The 22,388-nt window shown below is 32.5% G+C and overlaps 1 protein-coding gene across 1 annotated transcript; it reads right to left on the reverse strand.

The window, feature by feature from the left end:
• Positions 1-4,397: 4,397 nt before the first annotated feature.
• On the reverse strand, positions 4,398-21,156 carry LOC126880289 (zinc finger protein 345-like). Its single transcript, XM_050644055.1, has 3 exons — positions 19,958-21,156; positions 19,565-19,834; positions 4,398-6,289 (listed from the first exon to the last, which is right to left on the reverse strand). Exons 1-3 carry the CDS (start codon positions 20,010-20,012, stop codon positions 4,920-4,922), a joined length of 1,695 nt encoding a protein of 564 aa, XP_050500012.1. The 5' UTR covers positions 20,013-21,156; the 3' UTR covers positions 4,398-4,919.
• Positions 21,157-22,388: the final 1,232 nt, after the last annotated feature.

The following is a 22,388-nucleotide window of genomic DNA, read 5'->3' on the forward strand; positions in this document are numbered from 1 at the left end:
TCGATTCACTCACTAAAATCCTTAAGATCACAACACCCAATAGTCAATAAGGTACACACTCACTGTCATCAGCTGTTAACTTCGGGCACCGCAGTCTCCATAATCTGGGTTCCTTCGCACGTAGGTGTTACTGGTAACGAGAAAGCGGACCAAGCAGCGAAAAAAGCTAATTGCCCTAATAATCCAGTCGAAAGGATACAGCTCCATCAGGACCTAAAATATCTCTTCAAGCAAGCAGTTTTGGAAAATTGGCAAGATCAATGGAGTAGAAGCACATCAAAATTACTATCCGACAAGCCAGAGGTGGCGCGTGACCTTGAGCGAAAATACACGGCGACAAATGCAGAATACGAGAAGGTCAGCCGCCAGTACTCGCTTGTCGCATTGTACATCAAATACAACCTATAATTCGACCATCGCAAATTTCCATACAAAAAAGAAGAGACAAAGCCATAATCAGACGAATAAGAATAGGTCACACTCGTCTCATGCACGGTTACCTCATGAGTTCTGGAAATCCACCAGTCTGTGAACGTTACAACAACACGCGGCTTTCCATACAACATATCCTACTTGAATGCAGTACTTTCAGCTCCACCCGACGACGGCATAACATTAGTGGTACCCTTAGTGATATACTTAGTTCACCTGGTTCAATGAACTCTCTGATTACTTTTCTGAGAGACTCTAAATTGTATAATTTAATATAAAATATTTATAAATTTTGTAAAAGTACCAAAACTTGTAGCTTAACCAAATATTGTAACCAATTATTGTAACCAATTATTGTAACTGTTTTTGTTTCCGTGTCAATGACCATAGTTGTCGAGACACGAAAATTTAAATAAAAAAAAACATAGAAAAACGAGAAAACCGCGGTATGGAAATATTAAATGTAAAATCTGAACTACCAAAATTACTAACGAGGACGTTATAAATGCCTTAAAATAGATGAAAGATGAATATAGATTAAGATCAACACAGAGGTCCATCGAACAAGCTATGTTAGGACTAAGCTGAAATGACATAAACGAAAATAAGGACGTGTGACGCAGGACGAAGTTGGAAGATGTAATTGGAAAAATTGCGAAAAATAAAATGGAACTAGCCATGACAAAGCAATGAAATGTGGACGCGAAACATTATACATTGGAGGCCACACGAACCCGGTCATACTAAAGCAAAACCACAAAAACGATGTAGACGACGTCAAAGCAAAAATGGTAGATACTGGCACTAAATAGCACAAAACAGAGAGAAGTGAAGAACTCATGGGGAGACCTTTGTCCAAGGATGGATGCAAACAGACTGAAGAAGAAGACTATTTAAGCTACATTTGAATATGCGGCACGCATAAAAAATGTTATTTTGAACATGGCCCGCCATCCGAAAAAGGTTGCGACCCCTGCTTTAAATGATGACACACGGGTAAAGAACCCTGGACTCAAGTGTATTGTTTGAAAGATCACTAAGTACCGATTCCGCGCTCCAGATTGTAAAGAACTAAGTACAATAATAAAGTGTTTTAATGAGTTTTACCTTGAAACCGAAATTCAAATAATGCGCTTAATGAATTGTGCCATAAGTTATCTCAGCAATTACTAATGGACTAGCAATTACTATAGCAATGGACTAAAGAAATTCGAAAATTTTATTTTAGCCGCATTTTTGTTTAAAATTTTATATTATATAGGACTTTTGAAACTGCTGATTACCAATACATTTTCTTTATGAAGTATAATATTCAGAACCTATTACTTATGTACAACTGCCCATACATACTCAACAATCGCCAGAATCATGTAATATGCGTCATTTCCCACTTTTGTATTCAAACAGCTGCCAGCAATGCACAGGCAGTTATAGGCAGCTAAACCAAAGTGATTCTGTATCTTCTTACTATATATTTTAAGATTAATAAACATTAGTCGCAGAATTATGCAGAATTTTGTACTTTTTGAATGCATCTTTACAAAATTTTAATTATTTCAAGTATATTTATGCATTAACAAATTTAAGGCATTTATTTTTAATAAATGTTGATTTAAGTTACATCCTACATTACTACATACTTAAAAAAGAGGAATCTGCTTTACGACGATAAAACGGTGATAAACTACAAAACGTTCTACAGCGTTTTCAATATACGCGTTCTTTTTCACTTTCTCTGCCGGCCAAAATAACCCCGGACATTGCCCACTTGTTCCTGATTTGTGAACCAGAACACATCCAGTATCTTCCCCATACCTGCGTATTAGGACTCTACGATAGTATGAGAAAACAACTGTAAACATGAAAATCCCTAAATAGGGACTCCTTTTTTCGCCTCATGACCACGTTTTCAGCATTTGGAACCACTGTGCTACTGTATAGATGAAAATGTCTAAATCTCAAAAAAGTGCACTTAGTGTTTTACCTCTAACAGGACGTTATTTTAATAATTTTAAACTCGAACAAAGAAATATCATTATTTAACTATAGCTTATAACAAATTTCAGGGTTGCAAAAAAACGTTTTTTAATTTGAAACAAAACACATTTTTTTTTGTTTTAAACTTTTTTTTTGTTTTAAACTTTTTTTTCTGGTTTAAACATTTTTTTTGTTTTTATATTGTATGTTTTAAACAAATAAAACTTGTTTAAATGTTTTTTTTGTTTTAAACTTTTTTTTTTGCTTTAAACATTTTTTTTTGTTTTTAAATTTAATATTTTAAACAAATAAAACTTAGAAGAAAACATTGTTTTCCACCTACCTCTACCGAAAGTATACTTTTCCGGACCTGATTGTAGGGAGCAAAGTTGTACTTTTCCTCCCTAGGCAGGAAAATATTTTTCCTCCCTAGAGAGGAAAAGTAAAAGTGACGTCATGATATTTCATTCATGAAATATCTTATTGACGCCCTGTACAATATCTATTTTCTATTACGTAAGTATCTATACATTTTAACATTTATTTAAAAACAGTCTGTATTTTGCAGAGTGGTAAAAAACAGTAAATTGTTATTCTGATTTAACAATGTTTACATTAATAATTTGACAGTTGACAGTTATATTGTACCTACTTGTCAGTTTTAGTTCTAATAAATTTTGTTGGTTAGTTACATAAATAAATTAAGTAAAAATGAAAAAATAACTTGTTATTTGAGGAAGATGGAAAAACCATATGTATAACATGGGAGTAAAGTGCCTTTTCCACCCTTGAATTATTACTGCACTCCGCTACTCGTCGGGCAGTAAACTTCATTCTCGGGAGGAAAAGTGGCGCTTTCCTCCCTTGTTATACAAATAGCTATTAAATCATATTTTCTTAAACATAACATTAATAATTATTGGAAGTGTTTGATCTATTATTCTACTAAATAATAGATAAGAATAATAGATAAATATTGCCTGGGGAACCCCAGACTATTTATTATTTATAAATTCGCATTTCAAGTTAGCTATTGCAATAACGTCTACTGTCAGTTATTTTGTTATGACCCCAGCTCATTTTTTGGCAAATATGTTTGATCATCGCTTTAGTGGAAATAAACTTATCATCCATCCATTATAAATTATCATCCAGAAGCATTTTCAATTATTATTATTACAAGGCAAAGTGTGTACCCTTTAAACCATATGTTTTCTAAACATCTAATTGAGAATGTAAAACCATTGGAAATGTGGCGTTCTAAGAAAAATATAAATACAGCATTGAAACTTGCTAAACAGCTTCACAGAGCTATTGCATCGTCAGCCAACATAGAAAGACTCTTCTCATCATACGGTTTACCATTCCAAACTACGTAATCGGCTTAGCCCACTAGACAATGTCAAAGCTTCTAAGTTGGTTTTAATTTTTAAAGAACTTAATTCCATCAGTGATGACGTGACTGATCAGATTGATGATTTAGATTACAATATTACTATGAGACTGAAACAGTTTTAAGAAATTGATTAACTCTTGTATGCAAAATGTTTTAAGTTTTCCAATTTTTGAAGTTATTCTTCTTTAGGCGCGATTGAGAGTAAAATTTTTCATAAATCTGCGCGCATGCGCACACAGATAGTATGTAGTTCGTTTCTAATCTTTCAAGATAGTATCTGTATCAGCGCAAATAAGTCATTAAAAGAATATATTAGTGTTTTTAGTAAATGTATTATTTATTATAATTTTTGTGTCTTTGAATTTCTCTTCTTCTGTAGTAAGATAATAAAATATGTAGGTATAACATTTTTATCACGATACCACTCAATCTATTTGTCACCGTGTTGTGTAATTATATCCGAAACTTACGTGTCAATTACAGGAGACTCGGTGGTCTAGTTGTTGAGCGTTCGGTCAGAGATCGAAAGGTCCCGGGTTCCAATCCTGCACGATTTATTTCTTTTTTATTTTTGGTTGTTTTAATAAAAAAATTTTGAAAGTGGTAGATAATAAAGTTAGTTTAATATTTAAATAGAATACAAATAACCTTTTAAATATATTTACTTCATTAAAATTATATAAATAACTTCTTACGTGCGTACAAAGTACACACACATTCTTTTTTTTTCTGTGTTCCGATTAGTAATTAATAAATAATATCCTATGTTAAAAAGTTTATATAAGGTATTTAATAATTTTTTTTGATGTTCATTATACATATTAATAAAGAAAATGAAAAAAACACTTGTTTAATTTAAGTGTTTTAAACATGTTTTAAACTGTTTTAAACAAAAACTGTTTTAAACATAAACAAATGTTTAAAACCTGTTTAAAACAGTTGATTAAAACAAAATGTTTAAAACGAAACAACCCTGACAAATTTCACACTTATATTAAGGTTTTCCTCCATTATGTCCTTTTACATGATGTTCTTCACTAAACTATTTAGAATTCGCACCATTAAAGTTTTGTGCCAGTGTGACGTTTCATATTCACTTTTAAATCACTTTTTTTTATTCTGGATTTTCTCCATTATGAGATTTCAAATGTCTTTTCAAATCAATTTGTTTACTATAATTCTTAAAACAAATTTCACACTTGTAACGTGTTTCTCCAGTATGCAATCTCATATGTTGTTTAATTTGACTTAGATGAGCAAACTGCTCAAAACAAATTTCACACTTATAAGGTTTTTCTCCAGTGTGAACTTTCATATGTGAACCCAAAGAATGTTTAAGAGCAAACCGTTTAAAACAAATTTTGCACTTGTAAGGTTTTTCTCCAGTATGTATTCTCAAATGAAGTTTCAAAGTTCCCGCCTGGCCAAACTGCTTAAAACAAATTTCACACCTATAGCGCTTTTCTCCAGTGTGCATTAATAAATGACTTTCCAAATGAGATTTCTGAAAAAACATCTTAAAACAAATTTCACACTTATAAGGTTTTTCTCCAGTGTGTAATCTCAAATGTACTTTCAAAGCATGTGCGTGGGAAAACTGGTTCAAACAAATTTCACACTGGTACGGCTTTTCTCCAGTGTGCATTCTAATATGTCGTCTCAATTCTTTTGCTTCAGTGAACTGCTTAAAACAAATTTCACACTTGTGAGGTTTTTCTCCAGTGTGCCGTTTCATATGTTGTTTTAAATAAGTTGAATCAGAAAACTGCTTAAAACAAATTTCACACTTGTATGGTTTTTCTTTAGTGTGCAATCTTACATGATGTCGTTTTAAACAACTTGACCAAGAAAACTGCTTTAAACAAATTTCACACTTATAAGGTTTTTCTCCAGTGTGAACTTTTATATGTACATCCAAAGAAGATTTTTGAACAAACTGCTTAAAACAAATTTTGCACTTGTGAGGTTTTTCTCCAGTATGTATTCTCAAATGAAGTTTTAAAGTTCCTGCCTGGTTAAACTGCTTAAAACAAATTTCACATCTATAGGGCTTTTCTCCAGTGTGCATTATGTAATGATTTTTCAAATGAGATTTCTGAGAAAACATCTTAAAACAAATTTCACACTTATGAGGTTTTTCTCCAGTGTGCACTCTCAAATGTGATTTTAAACTACTTGATTGGTTAAACAGCTTACAACAAATTTTGCACTTGTGAGGTTTTTCTCCAGTGTGTAATCTTAAATGTACTTTCAAAGTGCTTGCCAGGGAAAACTGATTCAAACAAATTTCACACTTGTACGGCTTTTCTCCAGTGTGTGATCTCAAATGAATTTTCAGAGAAGATGAGTGATTAAACTGCTTAAAACATATTTCACATTTTAATGTTTTTTCCTCAGCACGTTGACTCATATGTTGATCTTTATTATATGACTGTACATTATAAGCTTTCATAATTTTCAATGTGTCCTCTTCTCGGAGAAAGTCTAAAATAAAAACCAAAATACATATTATTAACAAATTAGTAAACGATCAAAAAGAAAGTTTTCAAACGAACGAAAGTTTTACTTTTAATATTAACAATATTAAAAATAAAACTTTATCAGAACTAATCTTCTGGTTACACCATTCGTGGCTTCTAAAAATTGCAAGCCAACGAATCGCCGCGCCCGAGCACAGAAAGTCGAGGGAGATCTATCAAGTTGCATCTCACTACGCGCTTGTCCAGCACGGTAAAATTTCAACAAAGATTAGTTCCCAAAACGTACTCAGAATAGGAGTAGAACTAATCAAAATAATAAATAATCATTTCGTTGTGAATCGAAACAAGAGCCGTCTTATTTTAGTTAGTTCAGAGAGCGCCAAAAGAGCTCTAACTAGTTTCGACTCTTGTAGAGTCTCTTCAGAGAGCACATATTTCATTCTCTCTGAACCGCTAAAATTTTGGCAGTCAGCCTCGATCCACAAACGAAATAATTATGATGACACTGATGCCGTGGCGGCATCTGCTAAAGACGAACGAAAGTTTTAGTTTTAATATTAACAATATTAAAAATAAAACTTCATCAGAACTAATCTTCTGGTTACACCATTCGTGGCTTCTAAAGCCAGACGACTCTTGTTTCGATTCACAACGAAATGATTTATTATTTTTATTAGTTCTACTCCTATTCTGAGTATTGGGAGCTAATCTTTGTTGGAATTTTACAGTTCTGGACAGGCAAGTAGTGAGATGCAACTTGGCAGATCTCTCTCGGCCTTCTTTGCTCCGGCGATTCGTTGGCTTGCAATTTTTAGAAGCCACCAATAGTGAAATCAGAAGATTAGTTCTGATAAAGTTTTATTTTCAATATTGTTAATATTAAAAGTAAAACTTTCGTTCGTCTTTAGCAGATGCCGCCGTGGCATCCATGTCATCATAATCTTTCGTTTGTGGATCGAGGCTGACGGCCAGAATTTTAGTGGTTCAGAGACAATCAAATATGTGTTCTCTGAAGAGACTCTAACAAGAATCGAAACTAGCTAGAGCAACTAAAATAAGACGAATCTTGTTTTAATTCACAACAAAATGATGATTTATCATAAAATTTTCAAAATTTGGTGGTTATGGCCGGAATGTTACTTAATTTACTAAATCTAATTATTGTATAATCTTATTATGTATATTGTATTATAGGGTGGGCCAAAGAAAAGAGTCCACCTCGATATTTGGCAGTAATTATTGGATTTTAAGGAACTGCCGAAAGAGGTCGATTTTTATTTTTAAATTACACTTTTTGTTCATATATATTTCATACTGGTGATGTCATCCATCTGAGCGTGATGACGTAATCGATGATTTTTTTATAATGGGAATAGGGCTCGTGTGCTCATTTGAAAGGGTGTTCAATTGTCTATTCAGTAATACAGGGTGTCCCGAAAAGAATGGTCATAAATTATACCACATATTCTGCGACCAAAAATAGTTCGATTAAACCTAACTTACCTTAGTACAAATGTGCTCATAAAAAAAGTTACAGCCCTTTGAAGTTACAAAATGAAAATCGATTTTTTTCAATATATCGAAAACTATTAGAGATTTTTTATTGAAAATGGACATGTATCATTCTCATGGCAGGAACATCTTAAAACAAAATTATAGTGAAATTTGTCCACCCCATAAAAATTTTATAGGGGTTTTGTTTCCTTAAACCCCCCCAAACTTTTGTGTACGTTCCAAGTAATTCATTATTGTGGTACCGTTGGTTAATCAAAACATTTTTAGAACTTTTTTGCCTCTTATTATTTTTTTGATAAGCCAGTTTTTATCGAGATGCGGCTTATTTTTTAATATATTTTACATAAAAATTTTATGGGGGTTTTGTTCCTTTAAACCCCCAAATGTTTGTGTACGTTCCAATTAAACTATTATTTTGGTACCATTAGTTAAACACAGTGTTTTTAAATCTTTTTGCCTCTTAGTCTTTTTTTGATAAGTCACCTTTTATCGAGATGTGGCTTCTTTTTCAAAATATACCTAAAAATGTAAATTATAAATAAATTTTCAGATTATTAACAGGTCTCTATAATCGTACTTAACCATATACAAATACGTGGTGGATTCGACAAATATTCAAAATATCTCGATAAACAGTGGCTTATCGAAAAAGTAATAGGAGACAAAAAAGTTTTAAAAACATTGTGTTTCACTAATGGTGCCACAATAATAATTTATTTGGAACGTACACAAAAGTTTGGGGAGGTTTAAGGGAACAAGACCCCCATAAAACTTTTAAGGGGTGCACAAATTTCAATTTAATTTTTATTTAAGATGTTGCTGTCGTAAGAATGCCACCTGTCCATTTTCAATAAAAAATCTCTAAGAGTTCTCGATATATGAAAAAAAATCGATTTTCATTTTGTAACTTCAAAGGGCTGTAACTTTTTTTGTGTGCACTATTGTATATAGGTAAGTGAGGTTCAATCGATTTATTTTTGACCCCAGAATCTGCGGTATAATTTATGACCAATCTTTTCGGGACACCCTGTATAAACAATATTGTTATTTATACAAAGTGACCAAAAAATAATTTTTGTATTAAATTAGTTAACTACTTCATCTTTCAATTGCCAGATGACGCTAGTCACCTAATACCTTCACTTCGGTTGCAATGGGTGGGACAAACTCTCGACGCTGTCAGTTAGGGTATGGAGAACAGTGCCTACGTTCTTTCCGATGAGGCTCCAATAAGAGCCGAAAATCGCGATTCAGAGGACTGGACTGCGCTCCGTATTCTAATTGAAAAGTAAGATTGTTTTGCTTTCGCATTGCAACTGAATAAAAATGGTATACATTTTTATTTTATAGTCGTATTACTCCGTAGAGTAACCAGGTGCATTTTCCGTTGGAACTTTACCAAGCTGCAGACGGGGGATGTGAATTGCATAGTGTAGAATTCCTTCCCTTTGTCTTCACTGCAGCATCCATTTGGCTTGCAAATTGTAGAAGCCTTGGAGGTGTCACCAGGGAAATGTACCAATAAGTTTTCAATTTAAAAATCTTTTAGTAATATTTTTAATATTTTCAATATTATTAATGTTGCTATTAGGATTGAAAAACTACTTCATCTTTCAATTGCCAGATGACGCTAGTCACCTAATACCTTCACTTCGGTTGCAATGGGTGGGAAAAACTCTCGACGCTAGTCAGTTAGGGTATGGAGAACAGTGCCTACGTTCTTTCCGATGAGGCTCCAATAAGAGCCGAAAATCTCCGATTCAGAGGACTGGACTGCCCTCCGTATTCTAATTTAAAAGTAAGATTGTTTTGCCTTCGCATTGCAACTGAATAAAAATGGTATGCATTCTTATTTTATAGTCGTATTACTCCGTAGAGTAACCAGGTGCCTTTTCCGTTGGAACTTTACCAAGCTGCAGACGGGGGATGTGAATTGCATAGTGTAGAATTCCTTCCCTTTGTCTTCACTGCAGCATCCATTTGGCTTGCAAATTGTAGAAGCCTTGGAGGTGTCACCAGGGAAATGTACCAATAAGTTTTCAATTTAAAAATATTTTAGTAATATTTTTAATATTTTCAATATTATTAATGTTGCTATTAGGATTGAAAAACTACTTCATCATTTTTTAAAGGTACTTTACTATTTAGCGAAATTCATATTTTTTGACATACCTCGTATAATATAGATACAATTTGATATCTGATGGTTGAATTTCAGGTTTTAGACTTTTTATGAAGAATACCTTGTTTTCGTAAAATTAAAAATAAAAAGTCTCCCATAATATGTATACATATTTATGTGCAACTTAAGTGACGCCCTGTATATAATATGGACATAAATATCCAGTGATCCAAAATTATTATCATCATAGTGGGCTCTGAAGGACAGAGATAGTGCATGTCTATGATTAATTCAGATATGTTCAGGAATACTTGTCAGTTTACGTCAACTTTGACTTTTCAAATTTTAGTATAGAAAATTATTATTAAAAATGGTTTTCATATTTATAAATGATTATAAATAAAGTTACATGAAGCTTTTAATTATTGTCTTAATAAAGTAACTAATGTTTTTCTTTAATTTGGCGAAAAATGTAATTACTGATGAAGTATAGTAAAATGTTTCGAATCGTCAACAAATAGATGGAAATGGAACAGTCCATTTATTACTAGGTACTCCCGTTCAAGGGGAGGCCGTATACTCGTACAAAGCTTTTTAAAGTTGTTAATAAATTATTGCTTTCAAAATATACTCAAATTGTATTTTTAAACATCTTATTTATTTTATATAAATAATTAAATTCACCATCAAATGTCATTTATGTTTTATTACAGTGGGACCTCGATTATCCATCTCTCTGTTAACCGTCAGGGTCCTTACATAAGTTGTATTGACTGCATAAGTAAAAATTAAATAATTTTGTTTTCGTTGCCTAAAGATGACATAACCGAATGGTTAATTTGTGATGAGGGCGCAAACGGCTATCGATTGCTGACAGATGATGACAGATGATGAAATCGTTGAAATGGACTTAAGGGTCCGCACCTCGCCATAGGAATAGAACCAAACTGAACCGACTAGGTACAAGCACAAGCCGATTGCAGATCCTAGCTTTCTATACATACACAGTACGAATGGATTATTATGTTTTAAAAGTTTGTGGATATGTACTTAAAACATATAATTTCACCGAATCACATAAAATACATCAACATTTTAATAATTTTATGTAATGTAGGTAGGTATATTAACTCCTTCAGTCATAATCGTCGCAGATCTTTACATAATTATAAATATGAAACTTCGTAAAAAGTCATGTTAGTAGATTGAAATCTTCACCATTTAACATAAAAACAACTTATTATTTAGGTACATGAAATATTGATTAATACTGACAACTAACATTTATAAAAAATATTCATTAATCCATTTTAGAGAAAAACTTTTAAAAAGAAAGTTGTAGTAAAGAAGCCACAATTTGTGCTATGGCAAGTTTAATTTAGTTAATTAGTTGTTGCAAAACAAACCGCGAAAGGTCCAAAATAGCCGTTTTTTGCAATTGTATAATTTATTGTAAAAATAACTTTTTTTATTCTTTAAAGGCCTTAAAATTTATTTTATTTATTTATTTATTATACGGGATAACCCCATTAACAGTTACAAATTACAATATAAGTTAGGATTTAAAACATAAATAATTACCTATAGTATAAAATCATTATCAAAAGTTACATTCAAAAAGTTCACTACTTACTAAAACATACAAAATACTTTACAAAAAACTTTATTAAACAACTTTTTTATCCGATGCCTAGATTTTGTGTCATTTTGGAACTACTAAAATTTTTTATTTCATTAGTAGTTCCAAAATGACACAAAATCTAGGCATCGGATAGAGTTTATTTGAAGAAAGTGTATTTTTTTGTTCTTCTGAATGGCGGTACAGGCTCGTTTTTTTAATATTGTATTTAATTACAGAGTAATTTCCACATATTAATATATTTTTCAAATTGGGATCTGTACCGCCATTCTTTATTATATTATGAATACGTGTGCCAAATGTCTCGAAAAAATATTCAAAATTACAGCCGCAATCTTGGAACGCGTTTTGGCTACCTGTTGATCGCTACTGTATCACCTTAAGGAATATTTTTATAAATGTTAGTTGTCAGTATTAATCAATATTTCATGTAAATAATAACTTGTTTTTATAAATGGTGAAGATTTCAATCTATTAACATGGACTGAAGGAGTTAATGTAGCCACCTACATTATATAAAATTATTAAAATTTTAATGCATTTTAGGTGAAATTATATGTTTTAAGTACATATCCATAAACTTCTAAAACATAATAATTCATTCATACTGTGTATGCATAGAAAGCTGGGATCTGCAATCGGCGTGTGCTTGTAGTCGATTCAGTTCGGTTCTATTCCTAGGGCGAGGCGCAGAAGCTTAAGTTTGAAATGACAATAAAGAAGGACGAAACAGATTCAGAAGCTGACACAGACCACAATACATACGACACAGACTTGGAATTTGACAGTGACGAAGTCGATGATGCTATTGCATGTAACTGACAAAGATTTGCATAAAGAAGAATTCATCGAGTGTAGTGATGTTGAAAAAGTAACTATTCGTTACAAAGTACTCGTTACTTTGATTACTCTGATTACTTCGTTACTTCGTACCAATCGTATCAGAGAGAGTACCTATTTGAGTATTGTATCTACAATCGGTTGATATTGGAATCGGACCGGTATTCCACGAGTGTTCGGTATCAGTACAGTTAACTAAAATTTTATCTATGAAGGACGAAGGCCATGAAGAGTTTTACATTATTACAGGGCGCTGAGAAGTAGCTGAAACAGAGGGCGGTAAATCATTTAACAAAGCATGCACCCAGAAACAGATGTCTATATGATCAAATACGATTTGTCGAGGTAGATAATTCACAGATATTTGTTCCTTTGAAAATAAAAATGCAACACATTAGATTTTAATAATAAACACACACTATTCTTATCAGGCCTAGAAAAAAAATAACCAGCTTAGATTGACCGGAAAAAGTGTAGAAATGATAATATTTCTATACTGTGATCATCAACTTTAATTTTACATGTAGGTATGGCATTGTTTTTATTAGACCAAGGCATTTAACACTAAAAACAGAGGAATAAATCTATTTTAAATATACATAGTAGGTACCTAGAGACTTGCAACTTTTTGCATTGTATTTAGGATTAGGATGACGTCTGGAAAAAAGTCTTCAATAGAAAAATGGGTGGAAATGCATTATTACATTTACAATGTGTATAAAACGCATCGAAAAATGCATAAACATGTTAAAATCAGTACATTAAGTGCCAAATTTTCTTATTTCGTGGTATTTGGGGTCACTGAACACGAATATGCAATCAGAACCTACCTCCGAAGCACCTGGATGCCCAGGGTTACTACTAAGGTACGTCATCTAGAGTTTCGAGGGTTTGTTTTTGGCACTTAATTGATGCTAACAGATTACTCGAGATTACTGATATTGTGGAGCAGCAATGACAGAACAATTAACAACATTAATTAACAAAATCATAAAACACAATAAAATACCGGAACAATGGAGAACAAGTGAACTAATTCTACTATTCAAAAAGGAGATAAAAGCAGCCAGAAAACTACAGAGGTATCAACTTGTTAAATACTACTAAAACTTACAACTAAATTTTTACAAGACCTAATGAATCATAGGATAAATTTAACAGATGAACAACAGGATTTTCGTACTGGAAGATCGTGTAACGACGCAATATTCGTCATAAAGCAAATTGCTTAGAAATCACTAGAGTATATAATAGACCAGCCTTTCTATGTCTGATTGACTTGAAGAAAGCATTTGACAGAGTAGAGTTAAGACTCACAGATGCAATCCATCTTCTGTATAATAGAGAACAGGAATAAAAAACCGCTAAACGCCGTAAAAATGAGTGGCGCATAAAATATTCCAGCTACAAAAGATCTGATATGAATATTACGTGGCGCGAAAATGGATTTTCATTTGATGCAAAACAAAATTCTAGTTTTATTTTAAAAGATTTTTCCATAATATTTGCAAAATTTGAAGTAAACGCGCCACAAAAGAGTAACTTTGATACTTTGATTCAAAGTTTAGTTTTTCAGTTTTTCGGCTATACTGAGCCGTGTGTATGTCTGATTCTGACGGCTTAAACACCATTTGAAAGCTTAAGTCAACACTATTAATTTGATGTATTTGCGGTTCTCCTGGCTCTTCTTGATCCGAATATATATACCCCCAGAACATATGCCGTTTTGTACCTACCAAGTCCTATAGCTGGCTTATGGGTGGTCAAAAGTCACAAACTACACCGGTTCTAAATCGGCCCTGACCCCCTCTTCAAACACAGAGGAAAAATATCAAATCGGTTTAACTTTCAAACACACATACATATATATCCACAGATATTTTCCCTTTTTTAAATAAAAATTAAGTCACATTTCTAAGCTCTATAACTTTTGAATGGTATAACCGATTTTCAAAATTAGACATGCGTTGGAAAGGTAATGATCAGTACTGTTAGAAGCCGCAAAGGTCAGACTTAAATTTTTGAAGTTTTTGGGAGTTTTGGGGGCCAGAACGAAAAACAGACCTAAATAGGAAGGGCCGTAAAATCGACACCCTTGGACCAAAATGGATGGTTGACATATGAATGGGTGAGTCTTCTTCTGAACTTGAAGATGGGAGTTGGCACAATTTTCAATTCAGTCAGATTTAGAAAATTGAAAATTTCGTGTATATAATAGTGTCGCGTGTAGGGGGGTGTATTTCTGCGCCACTGGCGAGAACTGCCGTTCTCTGGTAATTTTTTCGATATAAAACTAACAGCTTCGATAACCAGTAAATCGAAAACTATTAATTTTATCAAAAAAAATGTATAATGAACATTTTTTGCTTATAATTAATGTTTTTACCAGCATTTGCGGTCAAAATATAATAAAAAATTTCCACCTACGAGATGAGGTGGCAACCACCCCATGGTAAAAGCGTCTTTCGGCATCATATAGAGTTTGATCCTTGGACTATCCACTACTTATTGTCAAATTTTCAAGCAAATCTATCCATTCTGTAAAAATTGCGAAGTGAAAAATTTCAGTTCCTGGACTAATTATACTTTTGGAGCTCTATAACTTCTGAACGGTTTACCTGATGTTGATCACTAAACATGAATTTGAAACGTATTGAAAAGTAGTATCTGACCAGCATCCAAGATTGAGTATGATAACTGAACGTATTACAGGAATTATTGAGCTTGAAAAACCGTTTTTCCCATAAGAAATAGATTTGATTATACTTATGAAGCCTATAACTTAAAAATTCGAATTTTCCCAGATATGAGGTATACACCGTTAGACGCGTCCTGAGTCCTTCTACAAACTCTCAGTTATTGGCGCAATTCGTAGGTTGAAATTTTGAGTAATTGTCGAAAAACCAAAATTTTCAAAGTTTAATTTTTCAGTTTTTTGGCTATGGCGAGCAGTGTGTATGTCTCAGCTTGATCGCTTAGGCGCCATTTGAAAGCTTAACTCAACCCTATTGATTTGGTGTATTTGCGGTTTTCCTGTATTTCCTTGAACTTAAGATATATACGCCCAAAAAATATGCTATTTTGTATCTACCTAGTCCTCTAGCTGGCTTACGGGTAGTTAGAAGTCAAAAATTAGACCGGTTCTGAATCGGCCCTCACACCTTCTTGAAACACAGAAAAAAAAATTCAGATCGGTGTAACTTTTCCACACACATACATACATACATACATACATACATACATACATATCCACAAACATTTTCCATTTTTTTAATAAAAATTGAGTCATATTTCTGAGCTCGATAACTTTTGAATGGTGTAACCGATTTTCAAAATTAAACATGCGTTGGAAAGGTAATGATCTGTGCTATCAGAAGCCGTAAAGGTCGGGCTTAAATTTTTGAAATTTTTGGGAGTTTTGGGGACGAGAACGAAAAACAGGCTTTAAATGGGAAGGGCCGTAAAATCCACACCCTTGGACCAAAATGGAGAGGTAACATATGGATGGACGAGTCTTTTCCTAAACTTTAAGATGGGATTTAGCCCAATTTTCAATTCAGTCAGGTTTAGAAAATCGAAAATTTCGTGTATATATAGTGTCGCTTGTAGGGGTGTTGTGCGCCACTGGTGAGAACTGTCGTTCTCTGTGGATTTCCCTTAGATATCATAAAAACTATTGAAAAAATCTACCATAACAAAATGGAAGTCAGAATAGATGGACAACTTACAGAATCTATAGATATAGGCAGCGGAATAAGACAGGGAGACTCATTGCGTCCTGTGCTCTTCAATTTAATCATGGATGAATGTTTATGTACTTTTGGATGCATTTCCAATTATGCATTTCCACCCATTTTTCTATTGAAAACCTGTTTCACTATTTCCCTAAAAATCATTTATTTTTCCTAAATGTCTTGGTCTACGTGTATTTTATTGTTATGATCCAAAAATCGAAAATAATATCTGCCCAAAAAATTAGTAAAATTTTAATTATTAATTAGTCTGGACAAAATTAGGTCGGGCACCCCTTGTTTTTAATAATTTTTAACATAATAGACTACATATCATTTAATTTCTATCCATTAAATAGATCAGTGAAGGTCGTTGTTATATCGGATCTTATACGAAATACTGAGAAATGCAATTCTCGATATGATTACCGGTACTCAAATACAAAAGTAATCATAATAATCAAAATATCCTACTAATACAAAATATGTACTGAGAAATGCGATTCTCCATATGATTACCGGTACTCAAATACAAAAGTAATCAAAATAATGAATACTGTAAATGATTACTTTATACAAAAGTAACGATTTGTAACGATTACTCGAAAGTAACTATAATCAACATCACTAATCAAGTGGTATTCTCGACAAGAACAAACCAATAAAGTAGACTGCAGAATCTTACGCTGATTAAGAAATTCAGAGGTTGCAAAATTGAAGCAATAGTAAAATAAACAAAGATTTCAGAATTTTTATTTTTTTTTAATGTTCTGTTAACCGTCTTTTCGATTATCCCTCATATCCTTGGTCCGGTACCCTGACGGATGATTGAGATTCCACTGTAATACCTAATTTAAAATTTAGTTTGACATTCAAGACAAAATCAAGAAAATTGTGGCTAATAAAAAAACAAAGAGATTCACATCACAAAGACCTAGGTAAACCCAATAACGACTGAATTATTGCTCTTTAAAGGATGGATGTTTTCGAAGAACCTAGAAATGGATAACCTTCAATCTCAAATATCTCGAATATGGTGCAATTTTTTAGGAAAACTTAAAGGCTGTATGACACTATGTATTTTCTTGTATCGTTTCTGATATGTCAAAAAAATGCATAGTGTCATACACAGATACAAGAAACGATATCAGAAACGATACAAGAATTTGAGTCAGGCACAGATTCTTGTACAAGAACTGCGCCAATTTCTGCGTGAAGAGCAAAAACGTAAAACCTGCTGGTAAAATATCTAAATGACATAATGGCGGCTGAAAATGAGATCATAATATGATTTATGTCTTGATGAATTTATTTGTGTTTTTGTAGGTATTATTTATAAATCTTTTATTGATACTTAGTATACCGTTTGGTATGGACTAATGTTCTACTAATAACCATATATTTAGCTCCTAGTAAAGTTCAAACTATGTATAACTTTGGGTTTCATGTTGCATAATTTTTTAATAGAGGAAAATACGATAGTTCCTAATTTGGATCAAACTGAAGATAATTCTAATGCAAATATTTTAGCACAAATATCAAAAGAAAATAAAAAACACAAATAATCAACAGTCAACGTAAAAATTCTGGTTAAGATTAAAATGTTAAATTTATGTTTTTAAAAGTTTATAAATTTTATAAAATCCTTAAAATCAGCTGTAGACGCAGTACTACCATACCAATGTAACGTGACACAGGGTGACAAACAAAATTTCGACCAATCACGTGCCGAATTTCATACAGTTTTCGATACAAGAACTTGCATAGGGTCATACAGGGCACAAATGTACGTATAAGAAATGATACAAGAAAATGTATACAAGAAACGATATCAGAAACGATATTAGAAATGATACAAGAAAATGCATAGTGTCATACAGCCTTAAGAGAGATCTTTTAAAGTTTATTAAAAAATCTTTCAAATAAGCTCTGACAAACGTTTTTTGCATAAGAACTGGTCGACTTATGATGAAAATAAAGTTGCACTCTGCTTTTTTCCTTTTTGAAATGTAAAAATTAAACCCTCATTATTGGATAACTCATTCGTTATTTGGTTTACATAGGTCTTTCAGACGTGAATCTCTTTGTTTTTTTTATTAGCTACAATTTTGTTCTTAATGATTTTTTCTATAAAATTTAAATTTTTTAAGTTATTCACAAAAACGGTTATAAAACGTGAGTTTTTTCAATGAAAAATGCATAGTTTCAATCGGAAATAACTTAGAAAATGTCAATTTTGCAAAAAAATTTTATAGAAAAAAATTGACTTAGAATTGGTCACTATCGATTTCCATAGTTATTTTGATTAAAAATTTTTCATCCCCTAGATAGGGTTGTTTTCAAGGGCAAAAGCACAGTTCAGCATATGGTAGATTTTGACAAAGGTTATAATTACTACCTAAATCCTAATTTTCAAGGAAATCGACCTTGGTTCTTAAAATACCATGACAAAATCTCTGTTGATTGGACTATTATAAACATCCAGGGATTTTAAGTACTGTTCTTTTATCTACTTTTATGATATACCACCGAGACTGAACAGCTGTTCAGTCATTGGTGGTATATCTTCTCATTATCCTCTTTCTTACTCCAACTGGTACTGTTTCTACATAAGGTTCTCTTTGTTAGACAATACAATACTTACTTCCCTTATAACTTCTGAGAAATAACTCATCTCGTAACAGTGAATCATACATCACACAAATTTTACATTAAAAGTTATCCAGACAGCTATCTGTCAGAGTTATCTTAACTTACAGCAACACGTTAAAAATAACTTGGGTGATACATCACAGAGCTGAATATCCTGCAGGACTGACCAAGGGTAAGTTTAGCGACATGTAAGTACTTAAATGTGTTTATTGTTTAAATGGATTTAATGTTTTTATGATACAAATTTTCATAAGAGACCCATCTATTCAATATAGTAAGAGATGAATCACCCACCAATCAGCAAAATAAATATCTGACGACCCTGCAAAAGATGGAGTGACAAAGTGACAATCTTATTCCATAGAGGTATCAATCTGCCAATAATCAAGCAGTACCTGTTGCTTATAAATTGATACATTTTTGGCAAAGTAATGTGACATTTACGCCATTATTGTTTAGAAGGTACTGCCAAAGTGCAGTAAGCCTAGAATTACTAAACCTTTTTTTAACTATTTTAAAAACGTATGTCCAGAATTGTTTTAATCATACCCGCAAAAGAAATGCATGAAAAGAAAAAACATGCTTTTTATACAAAATCGTTTTTGGTGACTTATGTTACTATGCCAAAAATGTATGGAAATGAGGAAGAAGGGTAACTGGAAGTTCTTATTTCAGAGTATTAATAAATTATATGTTAAAAAGGTTACAGTTATATCAACTATATTCCTTACTTATACATATTATAAAGATGGGTAAATATCAATTCTTGTTATTACATACCGTTTTCATTATTTGTTGCTATTTCTTCAATTGGTTTAAGTTTACTTTCATCTGGATCTACTTCAATCTTTGAGGAGAAATGCTGTGAGTCTGAATAAACAAATGTATCATGTATGCTTTCTTTCTTGAATTCCTCCTGAATCTCAATTTTACATTTATTCAAGAAATCATCATCCACGTCATTATGTATTTCTACTTTATACATCGCCTCACTAACCTCTTGTTTTATATCCATTTGCGTTTTTATATTGCAATCAAAATTTGAAATAACTGCAAATTATTAGGTTTAATAATTAAAAACCTTATCAAATACAAAAGAAAAAGAATTAATTTTTGTGTTTTCTGTTCTGTTATAAAAAAAAATCTGTGTGCGAGTGTGCGTGTGGTTTTTACCTGACGTTTGTGGTTTTTGGGCTTTTGGACCCACTCTTCTATGGCTTTTGGCCATGGCCACTATGGCCAGTGCAAGACAGTGTTGGCCAGTCAGAGTGTTGTCATTTAGTTGTCACTGTTGACTGTTGTCAGATGATTCTGTCTAAAGTTGGATTTATAGTTTGACGTAGCGTAGACGTAGACGCAACGTAGACGTAAGAAACGGACTGGAGACGGAAGAAAATATTATGTCAATTTATAGATCGACGTAGCGGAATTTTTGCGCATGAGTAGAAAGAGTAAACAATGACTTAATTCTAATTCAACAACATAGCCTATAAATTATACGAACAGTAAACAAACTTTGTGTTTATTTATTTATCCATCCATCCAATGGCACTACAGCCCAAATCGAGCCTTGGCCTCCTTCAATAAGCTTCTCCAATCATTTCGATTTACCGCTGTTCTTTTCCATGAACGCGTTCCCAGGAAGTTCCTGGCATCCTCATCGACTTCGTCTTCCCATCTCTTTTTAGGTCTTCCAACCGGTCTTCTTCCCTGCATTCTTGCATTCAGCAATTTTCTGGGGATTCTATTCTCATGCATGCGGACCACGTGCCCTGCCCACCGTAATTGTTTATTTATTTATACTTATACTATTATTTATTATAATATTTATCTGTTTTGTGTGTTACATGGATTAGGAAATAAACGAAAGTATGCTCTTTGGTGCCGCATGCCGTGGGATTTCCAACTATTTTGTTTCATTTCCTGGTCTTTAAATGTTTATTGGATTTACCTATCGTATAATATGTGTGGATAACCACGAATTAGGCTAATAAACAACTCATATTTATCTGAAATATTGAAATGACTCTATGATATATTTTTATTAAATTAATAACTTAACATCCATTGTATTAACAAATAATTAACAAAATTCGAATATGTTGACAATCAACTTTTTACACAACACAAGTAATGAGGGGGCGGGGCGGGTCCACTTTGAGTGACAGAACAAAATTCTGCCTTATGATTGGCCAGACGGAAGAAACGCACTGTAAAAGATGAAAGTTGGTCATCTCTTATGTTACGTTACGTTTCTCTTACGTTCCGTCAGGCGCTTGCGTTCATCTATAAACACGAGTACACAAAATTCGGTGTTGATCTTTTCCAGTGCGTCTCCGTTGCGTCTACGTCTACGCTACGTCAAACTATAAATCCAACTTTAATCCTGACCCATTGGCCGTTGCTTAGCGGCATGTAATTGGGGGTTACCATAAACTTGAATCGTCGAAATGGGCCTTTTGAGTTATTTACAAAATATTACATACAAATAGAACTTGGAATAAAATAGAATTGGGAAAATTATTAATTTATGTAAATGGTATCTAAATGGGTAAATTTTATAAATAATAAAAATTTGCTATATTACCTAAAGGCCCCGTCTCACCATCAAATAATTGACAGTTATTTGATCAAACTTGACAGTTAGTGACACAAAGTGACAGTTAGTATGTATAGTTTGTGTCACTAGTCAAGTTTGACTGTCAAGTTTGATCAAATAACTGTCAATTATTTGATGGTGAGACGGGGCCTTAACCACTTTAAAAATTCACATAAATTGAATTATGTAGGTATTCTTTTTCTCATGATCATCTTTCAGTGCGTCACAGTTTTTCGATTTCTCTCTAACGCATTAAATTGTATGTGACAGAAAAAAAGGCACGTCTGGGAATACTTCGGTAATTATTCTAGTTCGGTGATTATTCTAGTTGTCGATAGATGGCGCCATAATCAAAAAAGAATTATTTATTAAATAAAATAATAATATTATCAATATAATCTGTACAATTTATAAGACTATACAAATGAAAGAAAATACCATTTTATAAATGCAATAGACACAATTGATTTGGTTTTATTCCAAATTGAAAATAAAATTTGACAACTGTCAGATTTAACTAAAATGTCACGTTAGAATAAATGTCATAAATATGTATTATCACGGACTTACCTTTTTTTCTATAATTTGTGACGCACTGAAAAATGTTCATGAAAAGGAGAATAGTACCTTTTTAGATGTACTTACTGAAAAGTTATTACTATAAAGATTGATCTGTGGCTATATGCTTAACTTAAATAAAACAACGATTAGATAATATAAAAAATCACAAGTTTTATTAAATTTGGGAAAGTACATACCTATCATAAACACAAATACCAATGTTAAAGAGTATTTAAATAACAAGTATTTAGGTATTCGCTCTGAGCGTTAACAAAGTGTTAAAGCAAAATCGACCGACCTGCTCATGGTGGCGGTTTTTTGAAATTTTATCAGTACGCTTTGTGTATGTTTAAATGAGACATTAAAAAAAAATGCCGTGTCCCGCTAGTGATACTCAGTCCTGTGATGGATGACCGAAGTTAAGTTTAACGTTTGAGTTAAAGT

This window comes from Diabrotica virgifera, chromosome 2 (genome assembly GCF_917563875.1).
Source record: "Diabrotica virgifera virgifera chromosome 2, PGI_DIABVI_V3a".
Classification (NCBI taxonomy): domain Eukaryota; kingdom Metazoa; phylum Arthropoda; class Insecta; order Coleoptera; family Chrysomelidae; genus Diabrotica; species Diabrotica virgifera.